The 15,661-nt window shown below is 36.9% G+C and overlaps 1 protein-coding gene across 1 annotated transcript in view; it reads left to right on the top strand.

Annotated features, from left to right (window-relative positions):
* The first annotated feature begins 1,093 nt into the window (after positions 1–1,093).
* The window catches only part of LOC120534993 (C-type lectin domain family 4 member F-like), a 42,568-nt gene continuing 28,000 nt past the window's right edge, over positions 1,094–15,661 (top strand). Inside the window, exons 1-2 of the mRNA XM_039762498.1 lie at positions 1,094–1,272; positions 5,368–5,406. Of these exons, the coding sequence (XP_039618432.1) occupies positions 1,218–1,272; positions 5,368–5,406 (94 nt within the window). The 5' untranslated portion in view covers positions 1,094–1,217. The remainder of the gene's footprint in view (positions 1,273–5,367; positions 5,407–15,661) is intronic.

Raw genomic sequence — 15,661 nt, 5'->3', positions numbered from 1 at the left:
AGTTTCCTGCCCTGTGGTCAGTGGTCGACAGCCCTTTAAACCATTCATTTTCTAACCCGCATATTAATTTCAGAGTCTCGCGGGGCACATTCCTGTGTTTACATGCACAAATGCAGTTACTAGTTTATAAGTGTATGTTATCAGGTGTACATACACCGTGTAGTGAAATTCCTTTTCGGATGCAAAAAGTCGCCACTGCCCAATGTCATGCCGGTGACCAATTAAAAGCAACCAAGGTAAATGTTGCTTTGCACTTCTTAAAACACACTGGCTTCGAAGCCGAAATAACTCATACATACATTCTCAAAACGGAACAATTCCGTTTAGAGTCGCAGAGGCCAATTCTGACAGCCTAATTAATGCAAAGCAACACATAGCTCTGAATGAGGCGTAAGTCCATCACATAGCCAGGTTACACACACACTCCTGGTCCAGGGCCAGTGAAGAGTTATCAACCAAAACGGTGCGTGTTTAGGAATGTTAGAATATCCAGGGTATCATTGAAAATCCCACATAGGAGAACAAGCAAACTTAACTCAGACAAAGACAAGGCACCCAGAACGCTATGTCGAAAATACTGCAACGCCAGCTTCTCAGCCACTGTGCATAGTTACGTAATATTGTCGTTATTATTATTGTTATTTTAAAAATAACATTTTATACAATAATGTCGGTATTACAAAAAATAAAAAAAATACCTTTACAAAATAAAGCGTTGGTGTTGGTTAGCACAGAAACGAAACCGACAGCTTTATTTTTGCCGAAATGTCAAGAAGAAAAATGGCGAATTAAAGATTCATGTTCTTCTCCATTTGAGATAAGTCAATATTGGACAGATCACAGGACAATTAATTCCTTAAGAAACAGCATTTGCATATAATAAATTTGCACTACAAAACTCACCAGTACAAGTTTAGAAAAAGATCGTATGATTATATCCTTACCGTAATTCTTTTTTTCTCCAACGAAAAAAACACGACTTGTAATTTTAGAAATGTTATTTCTGGCTACTCATTAAACAATAAAAAAAAAAAAAAAACCTTAATATAAGCAATTTATGAAAAGCAAAAAAAGGAGGAGTTACAAAGTGATAACATGTTTAATTTCCCGGAAATGTATCATCTTAAAAACGGTATTTTGGGCAAAGTAATAGACGCATCTGCCATTGCTACGACTAACGGAAATGCTATCGAGCTAATACTGGAAATTGCACGAAGATGAAAGAAAATTCACAAATGGATGCTATCTACACTGCAATAAAATACCAAACGGGTAAGATGAGGTGAACAAGATGTTTGATATGTTTGAGATCTTGCAGAGTAATTAAATATTTACACTCGGAAGCACTGCCTTATCAGCACATCTAAACTAATATATTTGCTGTGATAGTTCGCGAGTTTAATAATGCCAGGTTTAAAGCCGGCAACCTCATCAGGTAATAAGACCTGAATAGATCGGGCTTAGCACTTTGGATTCCAGTATATTTACAGGTTCTGCATGAACCGCTGCTGATCAAGGGTATCAAACTGTGAATTGTTCCTTGCGCAGAAGAAAATGTTCAAAGTAATTGCGGTTTTGCCTTTTTATGTGTGATCAGATGCGTTGAATCCAAGATGACATTTTAACAGGATAAAATGATTAGTTATATTTTTTATTACCTCTGTTACCGGTATATTTATACGAATAAGCTACTATGGTAAATACATATAAATGAATTTCTTTGAACTTTCATCCCCACTCGCACTTTAGTGTGAACAAAATTATTACAAGGCGTAACATTCTGTTTTATTTGTTTAAAGTAACTTTCTAGAAAAGTAGTATTTGTGGATGTAATTTATAGATTTTTTTACCTGCTAATTGGAAGGTTTTTGCATCCTTCAAAACTTGAACTTGTTTATTTCTTTACTGGGTTTTTGGAAACGGGAAACACAAACCACTGACCTGCAGTGAGTTTATTGAAACATCAAAGTAATCGAAAATAAAGTGCTCATCTGTGAAAACAACCGCTATAGGTTTTTGACTATAAGGGTAACTTTAGTCAAACTAAACATAATATGAAAGATCTGGAGTTGCAGCACTCAGCTGTCGCAACTATGAGTGTAACAAAGCAAAGACGCATATTTTAAAGCTTTGTGAAGATTGTTTTCGACATTGCTCAAGTCATATTTCCACAAAAATGAAACTCCAGCATACTAACAGGCGGAATTGGATTACGAGGATAATATATGTAAAGTGACTTATAAAATTTGAATATTTTAAGGCTAAAACAAAATGACACGATTATTTTAAACTGCGGGAGATTTGTATTTTTTGTGTAATTATGTCGAAAAGACATCACAGAGAAAACAGATGTTCGGTTTGCACAAATCAGGTGGCAGCCTGTTTATGTTAAGCATGTATTGTACAGCTATGATCTTCATGCAACGGCCAATTTATGGACATTTATTTTAAAAAAGAGCTTGTTGATCGGAGTTTTATTATGTCGAACGCACAAACACACCCACAAAACACAAGGTTTATAACTCAGAGTTTGAAATTAATTTTTTATCACTTGCTAATTCTGATTTCATTTTAAACTACGATGAATCATGGGACTTTGTGCCTATTTTGTATATGGTGCCGAAGAACATGTGAAAAATTACAAAAGTGAGACAAACGAGGGGTGGCGCAGTGGTAGCGCTGCTGCCTCGCAGTTAGGAGACTCGAGTTCGCTTCCCGGGTACTCCCTGCGTGGAGTTTGCATGTTCTCCCCGCGTCTACGTGGGTTTCCTCCCACAGTCCAAAGACATGCAGGTTAGGTGGATTAGTGTTTCTAAATTGGCCTTGGTGTGTCCTGCGGTGGGTTGGCACCCTGCCCGGGATTGGTTCCTGCCTTGTGCCCTGGGATAGGCTCCAGCAGACCCCTGTGTTCGGATTCAGCGGGTTGGAAAATGAATGGATGGAGAAAAACGAGATAAAGCATTTCTGAATATTTTTAAAACCTTAGCTTTGTAGATATATTGATGAATCAAAATCTTAAAATAACACATTTAAAAAAACAATTGTCGAGTATCTGTACAGTTATTTAAATATGACAGAGTACAGTACCTTGGCGAACGGTCGCCGCACTTTCTGCTATATTTCCTTCAGAATTTTTCCAAAAAATCACATCACATAATTAACGATTATTGTAATATCTACTTTTATGACTACTTATTTCATTAACTTCATGAAAAAATAACACGAAATATATGAAAACCGCGCGTATGACGTTCCTAATACCGTTATCAAAGTAAAAACGAATAATGTACACATTACTCAACCCGCTTAATGCAATTAAAGTCGCCAACCTTTCTCTTTCCTTTCAACAGAGGTTTTCGATTAATGACGTTATAAAAATGCTCTAGCGAAATCTCTTTCTGTTATAGAGATTATACCGTTAATAAGTATGCTTTAATACTGGCAAAATGCAAAATCTATGGAAATACGCAAAAGTGGGATCAGTCCACTGATGGCGAAATTCTTTAAATCGTTAACAGCGCTTCCTTTTGGAATTATACTACAACGACCTTTCGTTTTGTTTATTGTTTTACTTAATACTATAAATATTGCGATATATTAACGAGAGCCAGATATTAATACAGAGTTATAGTGTAGATTCTGCCCCGCTGGAGTTTTTTTCTTTATAAGTCAAACGAGACTATAGTGCAGAATTTAGAGACACCCTCTGTACACCCCACTTCACTTACCTGGTTGGCATTGACTCTTATTCAGAGAGTCGCCCGTCGAATGATATCACAAAGGGAAGAATGTTTGGTTATGTGCTACCTAGCTTCTGTTTCAGGAAAAATTGTTTGTAAATACAGTAATGTGGGGTACCCACCGAATCTGTGTTCTAAAAGGTAAAAAGACTACGGCTTACTTGTTCACTGCTTATAAAGTTCTCAACTTGATTAGCACATTGTTTTTGTCCTCTTGTGGGTTGGAGTTGCGTTGGACACCCATGTTCAAATCTACATCATTGTATTGTTACACACTTTGCAGATGTGAAGAAACAAAGTCAAAGGATACCAGGGAAGAACAGGGATCACAAATTGGCATAGGACTTTTATTGAGACTAGTCCTCCACATGCAAATGGTCACTAACTATTCTTGCATTCTCCTTAATGCATGCCCATTTCCTACTGATTTGTAAGTTATGTAGCACAGTGGTTCTAAGTTTTAGTTCTGAGGGCCCACTGTTGCTTCAGGCTTTTCTCCCACCTAATTACATCCAGAAATCACAAACTGATTATGCTAATAAATTTTTACTGAGTGAAACAAGAATTTATGTATTAAATTCTGACTTCCTTTTCAACTCTCTTGTGGACCTGTTTTTCTGTTTTCTTAGTATCTGCTTTCCTACTTAAATGGTTAAGTTAGAGCAGCTAGAGATGGTCCAAGGGTTAGTAGGATAATGTATAAAAGTATATACATGTGATTGGAGAGGGGCACCATGGTGTGGACCTCTCTTGTTACGTCACTCTGTCTCACAGGTTACATCTCAATAGCATGTCTTTCTATACAGCGACCCACCGGTAGCCACCATGACCTGTCTATCCTTGATGGACACTGTTGTCTTATTTGCCCAACGTACTATAGATATTTACCTGAGGTGCACATCCATGAGTCAGTCATACCACAGACAAAGCACAACTTGCTTTAAGAAGTTAAACTTAAGGAACTTAGATTAAGTAAAAGTTTTCATAATGTTTTCACTGTAACAAGAATGCTAGTGGCTGAAGTAGAACCAAAAGATCTTATAGCAGTTTTGTCAAAGCATAAATAAATCTGGATCATAAAGCTAACTGATGAATGAATTCATATCTATCAGTACTTGCATGGACACTCTGCCAGCCTATCGCTCAAACTCAGCAGGATAATTTCTCTTCATTAATACTGAATTTCCATACAGTTATACTATTGATTCTATAGTAAATATCGTCACAGTTATAGTAAATGTATTCAGTATAACAGATACAGAACATGAAACCTTTGACTTTATATTCATAAAATTCTTACATACCATATATTTACATATTTATTTGATTTGAATTATATATATATTCAGGATTGAAGCAATATATCTCAATGTTGACTTTACAGCAAACTTGACTCCATATTTATCAGTGCTGACATCATATATTCAAAATTAACTTCATATATTTCAAGTTTGACTTTATACATTCAGAACTCCATATATATAGCAGATTTAACTATATCTATTCAAGCCTAATTTCAAATACAGTATGTCACAGTTGACTTTATATATTGAGAACTGAAGTGTGTTCTATACAGTTGATTCTATATTTCAAAACTCAGTAAATTTCCTTGTTTGCCATGTTTCAGGAAATAGTGGAGTGGAAACAGAAGTGAGGAGTACACCAGGTAAGATGATTTTTCTTTTCTATTAAATGAAATAAGGTTATATGTTTTAATGCATTCTTGTTTATCATGCCTCTAAATAATGGTCATGTGTTGCATTTTGGTGGGAATTTCACTGCTCTCTGTACACCTTACAATACTACACCTACTACTACTACTACTGCTACTACTACCACTACTACTACTACTACGTATAGCATTGTGTATGTACAGTATATTTATATATTTAAACATACAGTAGCTGAGTATGGGTGCCTTTCATTTGAAAAACAATTGTAAGTTTGAAAAAATATACTGGTTTAATAGCTCTTTTTAGATGTGTGCATTCATTCTTATACGTAGATTGTTTAAGATCTTTCATCCCTTTTAAAATATGAGATGTGTATTCATAAGTTTAGATACTTTCCAAGTTATACAAATTGGATATAATAGTTCTGCGTAGACGTATTTGTATTTCCATGATGTGGGCACCTACATTAAAAAAAATAAATAAAATTACATATATCTATACTAATAAAAGGCAAAGCCCTCACTCACTCACTCACTCACTCACTCATCACTAATTCTCCAACTTCCCGTGTGGGTGGAAGGCTGAAATTTGGCAGGTTCATTCCTTACAGCTTCCTTACAAAAGTTGGGCAGGTTTCATTTCGAAATTCTACCGTAATGGTCATAACTGGAAGCTGTTTTCTCCATTTACTGTAATGGAGATGAGCTTGAACGCCGTGGGGGCGGAGTTTCGTGTGACATCATCACGCCTCACACGTAATCACGCAGTACATAGAAAATCAGGAAGACCTCAAAAAAGCGCTCAAGAAAACATGCATTATATAATTGAGAAGGCAGCGACACAATAAGAAGCGAGCGAGTGACATATACAACCATATTGATGAGTTCTGCTACTTCGGAAACAAAGCACGATGTAAACCTACACTTTAAATTAAGTTCATAGACAGGCTGCGCTGGCGTTTGTAATTTAGTGCCTGCCCATATAAGGCCGTCCGTCAGCGGCAATCCAATAGCAAACTCCCACTAAATATTCACGGGTTAAGGACTGTGCTTATGCAGAGGAAGATGAGATGGTCAGCGTGGTGTTTGGCACAAACTCAGTGAAACTGCGAGAGAAAGTTTTAAGTGCCAGGACTAAGGTAACATTAAATACAGCCATGGACATAGCACGAGATGGCACCAGCACAACTGGGAACTTCGATGCATGTACACCGAGCGCTCACGGAACTGACGAGTGCACAGATAAAAGCAACAGTTCCAAAGAGCGCTGAACAAAACCGAATTACACAATTGAAAAGGCAGCAAAAATATGAAGCGTCTGATACATACAAGCATATTCATAAATCCAGCTACTGTGGAAACAAAGCACACGTGGAAAAAGTCAATGTCCCGCTGAAGGAAGTGTGTGTAAAAAACCCGTGCATGCAGTGTGTCAGGTCTCGGATAAAGAAGAAGACGAGCTGTTTATTGATGCAGTAAGAAACGAATCGATGAATGAAACCTGTCATCTTTACAACGATTGACAAACACGGAATGTAACTTGAACACAACACATCCTACAAATACGAACCTGATTGAAAGAAATAATGATAATCAAATCATTGATGACAGCAACACTCAGTAACACTCACAAAACAAATACTGTATATTGACAGTCATGTTACGTTATTTTTAAAATGTTCCCTTTTCTTTTCTAGCTTTTTAACACACTACTTCTCCGCTGCGATACGCGGGTATATATATATATGTATATATATATCCCGATCTACATACTCGAATAATGGATACTTTATTCGCCATCAATGATTGTTTTGGTAAAGCCATACTCAGTGTATTCATTAGATGAACGGTAAAAAGTAAGAGCGAGGGAGGATGACTTATTGAGGCATGCAGGCTGTAGTGCGTCAACTCTATCTGAATTGCGATCACATTTGAAAAATATATCTTTTCAAGTTCTATTTAGTCCATATGTGTCAAACTCAAGGGCCGGGCCACATCCGCCCGGCGTGTAATTATATCCAGCCCGAGATCATTTTATATACTGTATTATTGTTATTAATGGCCCGGTATATGAAGCGCTGGTAACACAATAAACTACAGATCCCATAATGCAGCGCTTCAGCTGCCTTGCCAACACTTACCGCGTTAATCAAGTCTAGCTTATGATGCTGCAAGTTATTGCGAAGCTAGCTCACACGATGCTGAAGAGAAAAGTTGATTCTGAAAATAGAGCCTTTAAAACCGATGGGAGGCTGAGTATATGTTTACTGAACCCGTGTGTCTCATTTGTGGAGCTAATGTGGCTGTAATTACAGAATTTAATCTAAGACGGCACTATGAGACAAAACATCAGGGAGTTCTGTGTTGTGGAGATTCTCAGGATGGATTGCAGGTGCTCATCAGTGAGGCTGAAAGACCTGAATGCAATGCAGAAGATACAGAAAGCAGAAGAATTAAATAAGAATCTGACACTTCAGCGGACGTTTTACCGTGCACAATCACAAAGTGATTTCAAGTGAAGTTGCTTTTATGGGAGACACAAATGCACCAGTGCAACTTTCCCTGTTGCCAAGTAATGTTAAACCAAGTCGTCACTACGGTGTTCCCAAATCGCACTTTGCTGATAAACCGAGCGCACTGAGTTTGCACGGCGCTTTGGTGACTTTGAAGAACAAAAATTCCGTCTACATGCGGCTCGAACCTTGTGCATGTTTGGTAGCACATATCTGTGTGAGAAGCTCTTCTCAGTGATAAAGACTAACAAAACAGCACACAGGAGTCGCCTCACTGATGAGCACCTGCAATCCATCCTGAGAATCTCCACAACACAGAACCTCACACCAAACATAAACGAACCTGTTGCCAAAAAAGATGCCAGGCGTCCAGCTCTAAAATGACATATGAGCAAAGACAACTTAATGATTTGATTTGTTATTGCTGAAAGGAACACATTTTATTTATATTTCCAGGTTTTGTTATGCAGCATGTTCATATTTGAATTTGTATAATTTTGAAAGGATATATTTTTATGGAGAGCAAAATCTTTTGGGATATTTAAAATCTAAGTTTATTTTTTATATAAATTTACATAAGAGTAAAGAAATTTGAATGTTTGTTCTTTTAAGTTATTTAAGGTTTGAGTTGATTTATTCACGAATAATATTCCTGTCTGTTTTACCATTCCTACCAAAGATATTTCTGTCGACTAAATAAAAATTCCTTCTATTTAAAATTTAAATAGAACTTGAACAAATACGATAGTTCATAATATCCACGCAGACTTGCACGTAAGAGCGGAGTTATCCGTTTTAACAAGCAGCGTATTGCACTGATCTGAAATAGCTGTGTGTGTATATATGTAGATATGTATGTATATGTATATATATGTTTATATATGTGTGTGTGTATGTATATATATATATATATGTGTGTGTATGTATGTATGTGTGTATGTATATGTATGTGTATATATGTAGATATATATATGTATGTATATATGTGTATATGTATAGATATGTATATATATATATATGTTTATGTGTGTGTGTGTGTAATATATATATATATATATATATATATATATATATATATGACAGCAACACTCATCACTCACAACAGTGACAAAACAATTACATTGACAATCATGTTACGTTATTTTCAAAATGTTTCCTTTTCTTTTTCATTGCTTCTTCAACACACTACTTCTCCGCTACGAAGCGCGGGTATTTTGCTAGTATATATATATATATATATATATACACACACAAACACATGAATAAAATGCAAAGTTAACTGACCGACTGACTCACTCACACATTTACAAAAAACTGTTTTCCATTTAGTTAAAAAGCTGAAATTTATCAGGACAGTATATTTAGGCCAGTAGGTATCTGCTAAGAAAGGACATTTTGATATGTGCAACCCCCAACTCCCCAATAACAGAAAAATATCTTGAAATTTGAAAAATGCTTTGATGGTGTTATACTACATTTTTCTTTAATATTAATGTCACTGTCTCTATGCTCACTGGTATGGATTTATTCACATGTGCATGTTAAATTTGGCACACAGGGGCTCAGCAGTTAGAATTGCTAGCCAAGCATTGGATTGGATAGCCAAAGACAACTGGAGGAGTGTATAGTCAACTCAAACACAGAAGAGTATTTCTGTCCTCTGTCAGAGTCTGCTGCAGGAAAACAAGCTCCCTACTATGATGAGGGACTTCCGTGAGACCCAGAAGTACTTTAATTGGGCAATCGTCCTGGCACCGGAAGTACTCCCAGGTCTATATTAAAAGGGACGGCACTTCCTTATTCAGACGAGTCGGAGTTGGGAGGTAGAGAGGCAACACTTGACTGGAGGTGGGCAGTGCGATGGAGAGAGAGAGGGAGAGGGAGAGAGATTGGGAAGAGAGAAAACCTGTGGTTTGTGTTTTTGTACCGTGTTGGAGGTATTTGTTGTTAATAAACAACCTTTATTTGAACCCAGGACTGTGATTCTGTGTTTGTGTCGGGGTTTCGGGTTGCTGCCGCCCGGGTATTCATCACAATATACAGTATATAGTATTTGTAAACAAGTTCTGTCATACATTGCACAAAGATCCGAAAAAAAAGACCTATAATATTTTTAAGCAACTTATTAACTTTAGGATCTGTTCAATATTGCAAAAGGATACCAGAAAAAATAAAACCATTGTAAAAATATACTGAGGAAAGCATTTGGCGTCAGAGCAGCACAGTTACATGTTACAACATTTCCTCTTTTGTTGAAAATCTCTGAGATGGGCTGCTTGAGGCAGGGGTGCACAAGTTCTTTTGTTACAAGTTTCCCAATCTGGGGAAATGTTGCGTTTTACACCACTCAAGTGGATTTACATCATTGTCCACCTCAGGTACCATCAAGTAGCTCTTGATCTCTTTTTCAATGGCAGTGTGCAGATACTCTAGCTGGTAAATTACTAATTCTATTTGACTCCCTCCCTTGTCATCACCTACCCCAACTTCTGCAGCCATAGGGGGTGGGATGGAGTAGGGCAAGGAGGAAGGGATCTGTGCAAGTATTTTAAATAACAAAAGAAAAAGAAAATGTGCTTTATAAAAGAGGACCTCCAACCAAGACAGCTTGCAAAATAAAACTTCATAGGCATATGCTTCTTACAGAAATAAAAATAATTCATCCAAATGGATTAGTAATTCTTTTGAAAGGATTTTGCCTGACACCTAAAGGGCTCCATACTAGATCAATTTTACTTAAATTGTATTTTATAGAGGATCGACAGTTTTCACCACACCATATCTGTATCCTATGACTCATCTCATTCTCAGTTTTAATTCTTTACATGATTATGACTAGGTTCAATTTCATTTGTCTTATAATGATAGGAAAATAGGCAGTTGTTCTTGACACAAAAATGGAGGAAAGAAAGCGAATGTGATCACATGTGACTTTAAGTTATAATAGTTACCAGTGCTATCTAGCTTTGTTTCCTGTTCACCTCCAAAGCATCTGCATTGTGATTTGTGATATGCCGCTTCATGTGAACTGCTACGCGGGGTAATGAAACCACACTGAAGTCCTTTAACCTTTAATTAGGCTGAAATGTTAAAACAGAAACATACAAGTGCTCAAACTCTGCCAGTACAATTCCTCCTCTCACAGTTAAACACAATGAACACTGGGAGACGTTCACAAGGATGACGTAACATAACACAGACAAAGACATGTGTTTGCTTTTTGCAAAATGAGTGACATACTGGATGATTTCAGCTTGCACATCGTCAAATCAACAGTTAAGATGTTATCATATCCATCCATCCATCCATCTTCTTCTGCTTACCTGAGGTTGGGTCGCGGGGGCAGCAGCTTAAGCAGAGATGCCCAGACTTTCAGACTGGTTGGGCAAACTCCCATGCACCCTCTAGGACCCTGCTAAGGATGTAGAGCTGGTCCACTGTTCCGCAACCAGGACGAAAACCACACTGTCCCTCCTGAATCCGTTATCATGGATGATATATATTTTAAACTCCTAATTGCAAGGTAGAGCAGATTGAAATTTCTGACCAAAATTGTTCAGATTATAAGATCAGCCCAATTGTAAGATGTAATCAGATATTGCAGTCCCTCTCATTCTGGACATAAAATGACAGCTGATGAAGTTGAAATTCTGGTTGAAAGTCAGTTAGACACTGCAAATCAGGTTTAAAATCATTGCAAAATTGCACAAGATATGCCCAGCACTTGATAATGACACTTGGATATCAAATATCGAAATGCTTTGCGCTCCTCACTCTTCACTTAAATGCGTAGGGTACTGGCACTTGTACTGTTTTGCATATACAATAATATCTGCATATTTTAAGGGGGTACTAAAATAAACGATGAAAAACTCAAAAAGAAACACTGTTCTTGAGCGAATTAGGTAAACAATTAAAAATCGTAAACATTTAATAAAGATAATAATATATAAAATTCCACATTGTTCCTAAAGATTTCAGTTCAAAAGAATACATTATACAAATTTGAAAAGGATTACACAACAAACTGTGTTTTGCAATGACCACCAACAAAATCCAAGTCACTAGGTAAAGCAGAAAAAAGCAGAAATTGTTCTAATGCAGGGATGTATTTCTTATGTCTTTCTTATGGTCATTGCATGTTCATAAGCAGCTCCAGTGAGATAATAATATCATCATTATGTGTTACATGAAGGAAACTTACAACATTTGAGATAAATTTAGCTGCATTCCCTTTGTTTCGTCATTTGGAACACAGGCGGGTGAAGTGACTTGCTAGTGATTACAGTGTCATTGATAATTTACTGCTTGATTCAAACAAAAAAGCAATTATATATTTTTTTAAATCAAAATAAGAAGCAATGGTAATGCCAGTTCTGCTTCAGCTATTTATTCATTGATTTTTTAAAATTTTGTATAATAAATGAAATAAGAAGTCAGTGCTACATTACAATTTTGTTATTAGAGAACAGATTTATCTACAAGTTACCTTACCACTAGATTATAAACAAGCAGTGGCGGTTTTTGATATGGGCAACATCGGCCATTGGCCAGGGTGGTATCGTGGTGGGGGCAGCATCTTGGGCATCTGCAAAAAAATTTTTTTTTTTTTGCGTGCGCCCATGCTGCCCCAACATCATGCCAGCGCATTTTTGGGATTTTATGGGCACCGATTGGTTTTCTATTGCCCATTTGCGGGAAACAAGAGCACCCTCCATTTGCGAGGTGCGCCTGCTGCTTGCTGCTTGACGCACAGGGGGGAGAGCTGAAGTCTCACACACAACCTGTCGAAAGGGGAGGGAGCAGGGTGCTTCCAAATAAAGCACATTTCATTTATAATACAGTGGAACCTCAGTTCACGAACGTCTCGGAACACGTACAAATCAGTTTATAACCAAAAAGCTCGCCAAACTTTTGCATCTGTTCATGACCACACACTCGGTATACGAACAAGCCAGTTTCCCTTTCGGTTTGTGCGTGCCGATGATTTCCGCACGTGTTCAGTCTCTCCCTGTGCAGTGAGCGAGTGAGCGAGAGCGAGAGCGACACACACAGGCACATGAAAGAGAGACACACACACACAGGCGTGCAAGAGAGAGAGAGACACACACACACAGGCATGTGAGAGAAAGAGACACACACACACACACACAGGCGTGCGAGAGAGAGGGGGCTGGACGCATAAGGCAGAGAAGGCAGTTAAAGAATTTACTGGGCTTGTTTTTGTTTTCACTTCTGTTTACAGCGATCGGTTCATAGCATGCATTGTTGCAATTTTACTTTTCTTGCTGGTTTATTAAATTACAGATTTTTCAAATGTTAATTTTTTTCCCTGTGCTTAAAACTCATTAAAAAAAGTGTTTTTAGCGAGCAGTTCGTAGCGCTATAGCGCAAACTCTTGCAGTGTTAGTTTTCTCTGTTGTTCAAGGTTTTCTCAGTGTTATTCAATGTTTTTACATTTAGTTTACTATTACGCTGTGCATTCTATGGTTTAATTAACTATATTTGTGCTTAAAAATCTTAAAAAAAATATATTTACATGCACTTCATACGGTCTGGAACGGATTAATTGTATTTACATACAATCCTATGGGGGAAATTACTTCGGTTCACGACCAAATCGGGTTACGACCAGAGTTTTGGAACGATAAATGTAAAATTTGATTTTGTCTCTGTTAGACATTACATTTCCAATAGTTTGTTTTATTGCACTGATTTTGTTCAGTGTTTATTAGAACGCAGGGGGGCATTGGGGGCTGGAGGGGGGAGGCGTGGGGGCCACTGGAGGGGGTGTTCGCCCAGGGCACCAAACAGACTAGGATCGCCCCGGTATTCTAAAATATGCATTACTTTTTCTATGACTTTCTTATTTACTGTAACAGGAGTAGACTCAATCAATGTGACCCTTTACACCCAGAATATTACAAAATATTACAATGCCATAGAGGTATGCAAAAAATTTGTTTTTTTCTATTTTTCTGTCTTTTTTTTTCAACAAGGCAAACATGAATACATATCACAAATATTAAACTTAAACAAAGAAATTTTCCAAATGCAAAGAAAATCTAAATTCATATTTCAAAAATAATAACCAAAGACCAAAAAGGTAAAAATCAAAAAGGAGAACTCTAAAAAGGGAACTGAACACCATGAGGCAATGCGCAAAAATAGACTGAGGCTTTTCAGCCCATTATCAAACCTGATGGTGGTAGTCCCTCAGCTGCAGCATCAGGGGGCCCTGCCCTCTCTGGTTCAACAAAAAACAAGAAACATAACCTATAGAATTAACATAAATTACAATGACATAAACTGAAAATCAAAACACATTATAAGAAAATAACGAGGAACTGAACATCACAAAAACAAGAATATCAAAAAATAATCAAAAATACTCAGCAAATGATAACAAAATAAACAAAGTTAATATCAAAATAGAGAAACTAGGAATGGAGTCCTGGCAAAACAACAACAATTTTTTATATATCCCAAAATCAAACAAGGAGTGCCACATTGGACTTTAACAGGCCCTGTTTGACAGCCCCCCCAGCCTTGACTTCCTTCAGATAAGTAAACAGGATCTCAGCCATTTAATGCGTTATATATTAAAAGCAGGATTTTGAAATCTGCCGTAAACTTAACCAGGTGCCAGTGTAAGGATTTTAAGAACTGGAGGTATGTGTTTTTATTTTCTTGTTCTTGTATTTATGTTTGCAGCATCATTTTGAACAACTGAAAGCTGTATAAAGAAAAATTTGAACAGCCAGAGAACACCACATTGCAGTAGTAAATCCTACTAGAAACTAATACATGAATTCATTTCTCAGCATCCTGCATATTTATAAAACACCTTCATTTTCCGATGTTTTTAAGATAGAAAAAACATGCTTTGGACAGTTTTGTAATGTTGCACTTTAAACGATATGCAATTATTAAAGATAACACCAGATTGCGGGCCAATTCAGTAAAACTAATGGTGATTCCAACTGAGTTAAATAATGACAAAATATTGTTGAGATCATCATCATTCCATTCAATTCCCCCCATTTTTGTTTTGTCTGTGTTTGAAGACAAGTAGTTCTCCTCCATCCACTCCTGTAATTCACTAACACATCTAATTAAGGACAACATTGGAGACATGTCATTTTGTCTAAAAGAAAGGTATAACTAGGTGTCATCTATATACGAGTGAAAATTAATGATATGTTTTTTAATGACAGATCCCAGTGGAAGCATGTAAAGTGAAAACATTAAAGGTCCCAATACTGAGCCCTGCAGAAAACCATATTTATCTTCTGTGTATAATGGAGTACTGTCAACACATTTCTGTACTTACTGGAATCAGTGTGATAAATATGAACTAAACCAGGCAAGAACAGTGCCTGTAAGCCCAATGACAATTTCCAGCCCATGTAGTGAAATGGAATGGTCAACAGAATGAAATGCTGCACTTTAATCTAGCAACATAATTATTATGTAATCTCCTTCAAAGGATATCTGAATGTAATTTACGCAACGTGTTAATGGGTTTTTCTGTACTATGAACAGTGTGGAAACCTGTGTGGAATTTCTCAAATAAATTGTGATGTGTAAGATGAGACTGCAGCTGATTGGTGACTACTTCTTCAGGTATTTTAGAGAAAAAGGGTAAATTTGAAATGGGCCTATAATTATTAAGTATATGCGGGTCTAGGTCTGACTTTTTAAGTAATGGTTTGATAACTGACACTTTAAGTACA

Source organism: Polypterus senegalus, chromosome 9 (genome assembly GCF_016835505.1).
Source record: "Polypterus senegalus isolate Bchr_013 chromosome 9, ASM1683550v1, whole genome shotgun sequence".
NCBI lineage: Eukaryota > Metazoa > Chordata > Cladistia > Polypteriformes > Polypteridae > Polypterus > Polypterus senegalus.
The sequence above is the reverse complement of the archived record's forward strand: the minus strand, read 5'-3'. Positions and strand labels throughout refer to the sequence as shown.